This window comes from Delphinapterus leucas, chromosome 2 (assembly GCF_059928025.1).
Source record: "Delphinapterus leucas isolate spDelLeu-1000000601 "Yukka" chromosome 2, BTC_Dleu_Yukka2, whole genome shotgun sequence".
NCBI classification, from domain to species: Eukaryota; Metazoa; Chordata; class Mammalia; order Artiodactyla; family Monodontidae; genus Delphinapterus; species Delphinapterus leucas.
In genome coordinates this window covers 114,873,655-114,882,450 of record NC_143130.1, presented here as the reverse complement: position 1 = coordinate 114,882,450, position 8,796 = coordinate 114,873,655, and the positions used below count along the sequence as shown (strand labels likewise).

Sequence of the window (8,796 nt, the reverse complement as noted above, 5' to 3'; positions counted from 1 at the left end):
TTCTCCTTACTTTATTTTTTTTAACAATTAGAGTGACAAAACTTGGACTCAGCTGGTGGGTGCTCTTTGAGGAGCAGCTCTGGAGCACCGTCCTGGCCTTTTGTAGGGAGTAGGGGGGACGCTCATAGGACACACTCCAGTATGAGCTAATAGGCATGATTCCACAGCCCAGCGTTTCCATAGTTGGGGCGACTTACTGTCACTTAGACTGAAACGATCGCTATTCACACTAAGTGCTTGCTGCTACTTCTTTAAGCAAGAATTTTACAGAAACACGTCTTGTGAGGAAAGTACTATACACTTAAACGCTGGTATCAGTAAGAGTTCATGTAGAGGAGGGATGGCATTGACCATATGAAAATTGTCTCAAAAGCTAAAGACAGGGGCTTCCCTGGTGGCGCAGTGGTTGAGAGTCAGCCTGCCGATGCAGGGGACACGGGTTCGTGCCCCGGTCCGGGAGGATCCCACATGCCACGGAGCGGCTGGGACCGTGAGCCATGGCCACTGAGCATGCGCGTCCGGAGCCTGTGCTCCGCAACGAGAGAGGCCACAACAGTGAGAGGCCCGCGTACTGCAAAAAAAAAAAAAAAGCTAAAGACAGCTGTAGTTTTCCTTTGTGTCTTCAAATAAGGAAAGAGTAAGATGTCAAAGCAGATGAAGCTGATGGTGTTTAAATCTGATGGTGCAGCATCAGACTTCTTTAGACATTATTAGGAAACAGGAATTTCTAACAAGCACTGGCAAAAGTATTTTAGGTGCAATTTAAGTAAGTCATATGTCAACTAAAATGTTTCAAAAATTTGAAAAGTTTGTACACTAGTCCTGGTGAGCTTGATTCAGCTAAATGGCTAGATGGGTTTTTTTTTTACGTTGTGCTGGGTCTTAGTTGCTGCACTTGGGGATTTTCTTTGTGGCACATGGGATCTTTGTTGTGGCACGTGGGATGTTTTAGTTGCGGCATGCATGTAGGGTCTAGTTCCCTGACCAGGGATTGAACCCAGGTCCCCTGCATTGGGAGCACTGCGTCTTACCCACTGGACCACCAGGGAAGTCCCCCGCTAGATGGGTTTTAAAGGTGTGAAATACATTTTTTTTTTTAAAGAAGGGACGTCTACACTGAAAGGGCAAATGTAGGCAACACAAAAAACAATCACTTTTTTAGATCAACATCTTACACTTTATAATACACTCATACATTTTTACACAAATTTCATGCTTATAAGTGCAAAAGGCAAAGAACCTCAAAGAATCGAAGTAACTGTATCATCAACTACATTCAGTAGAGTTAATACTGTTGTCCCCATTCTCCATCTTCTAAATCCAGAAGGGAACCGTAAATGCCATCCCCCATGTGAACTCCACTTTCAGAAGTTGGAGACTGGGTGTAGTTGTGCACACAACTGGGTTCCAACAGAGCTGAATTGAGTTTCCATTGTGTTCCAGGCCAAATCCGCCAGAAGAAAGTCATCCATTGCTGTCTGAGTTTTATTGCTGTTGAAGAATAAGCGCCCTAAAGTTTCAAAGCCAGAATTCATGGTCTGTGTTTCTGCACTGCTTAACTGAACTTTGCTTTCTAGAGCAGGTAGGTGTTTAGCAGCGGAGATTCTTTCAGTTTGGGTCTCTGTGTCAGATGAATCAATACTCATGGAAAAGCTGGAGTGTTTCAGAATACTTCCCAGAGGCAGATGAGGGCTACTGTCTAAAAAGAAGTTCAAGTCCCTCTGTGTCTGCGTGTCAAACATTGCAAGGCCTAAGAAGTTAGAATTTCCTCTACGACTGTAGGACTGGGCAGAGGTGTCTGCAAGTAAGAAGTCAGTTTGGGTCTCCATGTCCAGCGATTCCAAGACTGGCTCAGTGGTTATGGGGCTAAGTTCACTCTTTTCAGTTTGAGTCTGGATGTTTGAGGCCAAAAAGAACTCTTCAATATCAAAATCAACTGCAGGATTCTGGGTTGGGCCAGATGGGAGCTGGGTGTCAGGTCCATTACTTGTGTCAGACGAAGACTACAATTGTCCAGTGTCTGACCAGGCAGATTACTTGACAAGATGTTTTCCAGATCACTTAATAAATCCCTGGTTCAGGTCCGATTATCTGTCATGTTCTGTGAAGAAAGTGTACTATTCTGTGTGCTGAATGAAGTTCATGATTGGTTCAGATTTCTCCATATCTTGATTTAAAGTTTTAGGGTGGTTCTGAGGTAACAAACCATGAGTTACAGTCTCTGCTACTAAGCTGCTGCTTATAATTTGTCTGTAGAAACATCATATGATGAATGAACACTCTCAAAAATGTCTCCACACATTACAGCTTGGTCTATCTGTACTCGATCATCTGTTGGACTTCGCATTCCACTGGTCTGAGTTTCTCTCAAAAGAGATCCCACCTGACGGGAAACTGGGATCTATAAATACATCAGTCTGAGCAGCTATAGATGAGATTACCTTAGAGCTGGGCAAAAATTTTGAGTATGAACACTAATGGGAAGGGGAACTTGAGAACCAAATGTCAAATCAGTTTACGAACAAGGTGATACAGAGGAATCAGGGCTAGCCCACTGTGCAGACAGTAAAAAGTGTTGTGTGGTGTAAGACAGGTCTGCCTGTGCATTGATTGAAGAAATGCTGTTTTCTTGACATGTGTTCCCTAGTTCTTGTAAAGAGTTAGATGGACTTTTACCCAAGTTCACTTGAACACCTGTGCTAATTGGCTCAACAGCAACGGGATTTACAATTTTTGAAAGACGGAGGCTCTCCTTGAGAGAGCAAGCCTCTGAATCTAGGCCGAGGATCAGGGTTCCTATGGACAAGGGCAGTAAGTGCACAGAACCGGGGGGACAGAGCCCTGATGATCGACACCCAACACTACAGGCTGGGCTGAGGAGTCTGCTGTAGGCACAAAGACAGGCACTTCAGGCTTTGGTAAAAGCAACTTCTGAGGATACCTTGGACGTGTTGGAAGAGTCTGCTTTCTGGCATTAGAGCTGCAAGAGTCTTCAAAAGAAGCTATTAGCTTTATTTCTGAAGTTTCTAGCTCTTGAGCATCTGGTGTTGGGGTTGATTGGTTGCTCAGTGATTTACTGGTCTTACTGGACAACTTCTGGTTGTGCAGGCACTTTTCCATTTTCCTTTTCTTACTAGATGGATCCCTGTGTTCTGCAGGGATCGCACGGCCAGTTCGGTAGATGTGGGACTGTAAATGCAGTCCTTCTGGCATAGGGACAGCCACATGTGCACTGGAAGGTATTGCTACAATCCTCTGGATGTCTTTTCAAGTCCTACTCAGTGCCATACGAGTTGCTGCACTTAACTATGTTTGTGCTGCTTTTCCGCATGCATTTTCATAAAGTGCTGTTTTCTGAGAGAAAATTGAGAACTTGGTCTGTCAGGGCCTCTCGGGCATCCTTCCATCGGACAACAGCAGAACCTCAGGACAGTTTTCAAATCTCTTCCTATTGTTGGATTCTCTATGCCATCCTGCTGGTGGTGGCTCTTGACCAGGTACGTGTTGAGCACCGGGCTGTTGGGCAGGATCTTGCCGCCGCCGTGCGCCAGGCACAGGCTGTTGGTCCACACGGCCCGGGACAGCTCGCTCACCCACGGAGGGATGAGCTCCCCGGCCAGCTGCCTCTCAGCGGCCTTGGGGGAAGGGGACCCCATGGGCCCGAGGCGGCGGCAGCTCCCCTCGCAGCCTGGGCGCCCCAGGCCAGAGCCGCGGGCCCTGCCACCACTGTCTCAGAGGCCACCAGGTGCGCCATGTGTCTTGAAGCCCGAATTCACCTGGGTCTTTCACACCTGTTTCAGATACCCTGGTAGAAGAGTGACTATCTCTCATAGTAAATTGGTAAAGAGACTTCTGAATATAATCTAGTATACCCTGCTTGCACAAGGGAAAATGTGTTGATCATGCCTTATGTGAGAATTTCCACTCCATGTCACAGCAATATTTCTTACTACAAATGAATAAATTAGTATTCTGGTTCTATCCCAATTCATGTGCAATTTAGTTAGTATGAACTAATTTCTCAGAAACTGATCACCTCCCTAGGCACTGAGGAAAAAAAAAAACAAAAAGAAAAACCTCTCTAAGCTTTGAGGTAGGGGGCTAGATTTCTTCCAAGCCTTCCCTGAAATGAAACCTCTATCTCTTCCTGTTGCATATCTACTGATTAACATACCTCCAAGTAAAGCCTCGGGCAAGAGGTTCATTCTAGAGCTAAATCTTATGTAAAGCTCTGCTTAGTCCAAGAAACAGATTTCTTAGTCTATGAAACAGATTACGAAACAGTTCATTTTTCTTTCTTTTCCTCTTTACAATCAGGAAGCTTACTATCAGCTGTAAAGGATCTTTCAGAAGTGGTTCTCTGTTAAAATTTGGGGCAGCCAACTTGAATGAATTAAACAACTTAAAATAACTCTAAATTATTATACCGTCTCAGAGGGCCTAGAATGCTTTCATAACTAATGCACTAGCTGCATGGTCTCCTTTCAGCACTGTAGCTGTTTGAGAACTATTCTTGCCCAGACAGTGATCTCTTATGTTCCAGTGAATCTTCTTCCTCTAGAGCCAACTTAATGTTGTGCTTTGCCTCTTACATCTAACTTGAAGGAAATTGTACAACATGCTCCACGTCAACATTACATGTGATGAACATAACTGTTTTATAACAAAAATTGAAGTTGTATATCTGTGAAAACTTTGCTACGTTATGATCTCAGCACTCCAGTCAAGAACCACTGTCTTGTCTATTTGTTTTCAATTTTCCACATTCCAACTGACATAATTCCATTTTCTTTACTCCTTATGCTTTATTTTTATTCACATTTCACTATTTTATTGCAGGTATGGTTGACCTTCTTAAATTCTTTGTGGAATGAAACTAGATGTTCAAAAAAATAAATAAAATACAGAAAGTAAATACTTTCTCTTTAGTGCCTACTCTCTACTGCCCTCTGCAGGTAGAAAGAAAGAATAAGATCCTCACTTAACAGGAAGATTTAAAGTAATTGGTGTTTTTTGAGAGGCTAACCATTACCAACCAGACTCCATCTACTCACAGGAAGGATTTCTCAATTTGCTAACGTCCCTTCACTGTGGAAAAATTTCTGGGAACCACAGACTATTTTCAAGAGAGTTCCCTATCTCCTACACCCATATACAAACGGACATGAAGTCCTCTCTTATTCTGGGTGAAGGCTATGGGCCCTCTATGTCAAAGTTCATTCAAGCCTGTAAAACTTGAGTCTGGGAGTGAAAGAGAAAAGAGACATAAAGGTGCAGACAAGGCAATTTGTCTGTGCTCTGCAGACAAATGTCAACAAATGTAGGAACCTCTGCAATCCCTCAATCAGAGATAATGTGAGATTTTGCTTTCTGTTTTTACAAAAAGTGAAAGGCAGCCTGCAAGATAACCAGCAAACAGGCAGCTTCAATTCTGTGTAGAAAGGACTGTTCATTACACATAGATTATTTTCTTCAGCTACACTACTTTATATGGATAGCAACACTGTCAGTGATGTCATCTTCTGAAACAGAGACCAGGATGTATAGGCATATTGTGCCAACTGAGCCCAAATCAATGACCTGGGTAACGCAGTCAGGGTAACACTATTATTCTTCATCTAAACCCTCCAAGCCCATAGAAAAATAATGCTAATCTGACGCAGGTTCAAGGAATACATTATGTGGGAAAGAAAATCAAGCCCTTGTTTAATTTCATTTACACTCTAATATGTACTTACAGGAAACACCACAGAATTCAGTATCATTATGTGCATCCGACTATGTCATTTTATTTTTGAATTAGTAGCATGTTTAAAAATTTATTAAAATCAAACACTTTCTTGGATAAGAATATTTTTAGCAAGGATATTCTCTAAAAGATTGATCTCCAAATATGTATTCACATAGCCTACCAATACCTTTCCACAACTGCGAGAACAGAATGATTTATAGCATTCTTGATAGAGGAGGAAGCGTTGTTTTATTATTTGGGGTAAGGAGATTTTTTTGAAAGATTTATAGCTTTCAGTTCCACCTCCGCTTGTTTTGTGATTCAATTGACTCATTCTATTTACCTGTCTTCACAATGGGCATAATATGGACTTAGCAGATTTAAAAATTTTCAACGTCTGTAAACTTAAGCTTTCTGAGCTGAAAAATGTCTCTTTAAAAGGTATGCTAGGGGCTTCCCTGGTGGCGCAGTGGTTGAGAGTCCGCCTGCCGATGCAGGGGACACGGGCTCGTGCCCCGGTCCGGGGAGATCCCACATGCCCGTGAGCCATAGCCGCTGAGCATGCGCGTCCGGAGCCTGCGCGTCCGGAGACTGTGCTCCGCAACGGGAGAGGCCATAATAGTGAGAGGTCCGCGTACCGCAAAAAAAAAAAGGTATGTTGGGAAGAGAACCACTGGGTCTTTTCACTCGCTTAAAAGCATACACTGAGCGCCTTCTACCGAATTGCATGTAGGTTGGGGTAAGGGTTAGTACATACAAGTCTTTTAAGACCGCACATCCGGGCCACCGAAGAGCCAGTCAGAGGCCCCGCCCTTCTGGAGGCGGGGCCACGGGCGACCAGCACGTACCTCCGCCGCGTCGCGCCCCGTCCAATGCTCCCTGAGCGCCGGGGGCGGGCCTTTGTGGCGCGTGGCTGGAACCTGGGGGATATCCGCGCGGGCCTGAGCCATGGCTGAAAGTGGCCGGCCACCTCAGGCCCGGGCCCTCCTGCAGCAGTGCCTGCACGCCCGGCTGCAAGTACGCCCCGCCGAAGGGGACGCCGCGGCCCAGTGGGTGGAGGTAACGTCGGCTCCGCAGCTCCGGTTATCCTGTGGCGCGCAGGGGCGGTTCTCACCGCACTGTCTAGGCGATTTGTGCCCTCGCGTCTCCCTCCGAGCCGGTCGCGTGGCGTGTGGCACGTGCAGTGGGCGGGGCGGGACTCCCGGCCGGTCCGCCCAACGCTGCCCTCAGTGCCTAGCTGTGGTCGCTTCTCTCCTCAGTCCTGCACCACCGGCCCTGGCCCTTTCTCCCTCGGACTTATTTTCCGAGAGGAAGAGGGTGTCCCCTGCTTGGCACCCCGGGAATTGGGAGCTTCCCCTCACCGTTTGCCTACCTGAGCTCTGTGGACTTTAGGCCTAGTAGCTCAGACCTCTTGCTTCAAAAGAGCAAAAAGCCTTGCCACGCCCTGCGCAATGCTCGGGCTGCTGGTGAGTTGTCCTGATCTGGTTCGAGCTTCTAGGTTAGATTTGTTGCACGCGTTCAAGATCTGTTTTGACTTGTGCTCCGGATCCCGTCGAATTCCCTCTTAGGTTGACTGCAGCTAGGTGTTAGCACAGTCGTGAGATTGCCCATGAAGCAGTTCTTTTTTCAAGAAACTTTTAAAAACTTGACTTATTTCCCACCAGGAACAAAGATGACTACTTTTATAATAATGTTGCATTGTTATCAAACACATTTCCTCCAGAGAATTTAAAACGTTTACACCAATATGATATCCTTCTGCTTGAATATTTTCCTTTTTAAAAGAGCCTGCCCATATGCAAAATTCCATGCAAAAACAAAATTTTCTTTAAGGCCCCCGACTTATTTTTTGGAGTAAGTTGAAATGAAGGAAAAAAATGTGTAATAATAATAAGTAAAACTGGTGGAGGTACTCAGAAACTTTAATGTAGGAGTATTTCATTCATTCATCTGCTGAATTCCGTCTCAAATCTAGCACTCCTTAACACAATCCTAGTTATTATTTTAAATACTACCCATGAACTATATGTGGGTGACTATTCTTAAATCACTATTTGTTACTCCCTTGTAATTTGGAAATATTTATAAGCATAAACAGTCCTATATTTTTGCCCTCCCTTTTTCTTTCTCAAAAATTCATTTCTTATTTCTTTTGTTATGGTCTCTTAAAAATTTCTCTTCCCTATTTTGAGATTTTATTATTTTTGCCATACTGTCCAAAGAATTGCCTATTTTTATACTTGCTTCATGGGACTATAAATCCCAAACTGTTAATCATTTAGATTTCTTCCATGCTTCTTTATCCTTTTATATTCTTCATGTCACATCTCCTTGTGCAAAATCACGGATAGTTTATTGCAGCCTTCCAAACTATCAGTGTGTTTATTAACTTTAAAAGCTATTTTAAAGCTTTCTCTTCCACTCCCACACATGGCTAAATTAGTATGGAGAGCTGACGAGTAATTAGAGAGTAAATTCTTTCCTCTTTCTCAAGCATCAGCTATTCTATTACTAAAAGTTCTAATTTAAAAAAAAAACATTTTTAATTGTTTTTAAGTTTACTTTTTGATTTGAAGGTTACTTTGCGTGTTCTTGGTTTCATTCATTTAGACGTTTGCTGTCACAGGCTAATGTTTTTCTCCCTGGAAGGTGAACATTTTTAACCTACAGTGAGAATTATGTGTACTTTCCTATATATTTGAAATGTTCTATTTATACCAAAAGAAGCTACAAGGAGGGTGATTCTGCCTTGAGGAGGGGAATTTGTAGATCACAACTTAAGAGCTATTTTTGGAATAAACTAAAAGAAAATACCTTAATGAAGAGGTAGTGTGGTGAGTAGAAGGAAAGAACTAGTGTTTTTTTGTTTGTTTGTTTGTTTTTGGCCAAGCCATGCTGCATGTGGGATCTTAGTTCCCTGACCAGGGATCTAACCCCTGCAATGGAAGGGTGGAGTCTTAACCACTGGGCCACCAGAGAAGTCCCAACAGGTGTTCATTCCTGCAATTACTTAATTCTGACATTGCATGTGTCCAAATACGAGTATGCTTGAGAAATTTTGGCCT

General features: G+C 43.8%; 1 protein-coding gene and 1 pseudogene across 1 annotated transcript in view; one reads left to right on the top strand and one right to left on the bottom strand.

Moving 5' to 3' along the window:
* Positions 1-715: 715 nt before the first annotated feature.
* On the bottom strand, positions 716-8,145 carry LOC149750261 (ATM interactor pseudogene; annotated as a pseudogene).
* The window catches only part of DTD2 (D-aminoacyl-tRNA deacylase 2), a 24,192-nt gene continuing 21,945 nt past the window's right edge, over positions 6,550-8,796 (top strand). The window contains exon 1 of the mRNA XM_022553632.3: positions 6,550-6,790. Within this exon, the coding sequence (XP_022409340.1) occupies positions 6,680-6,790 (111 nt within the window). The 5' untranslated portion in view covers positions 6,550-6,679. The remainder of the gene's footprint in view (positions 6,791-8,796) is intronic.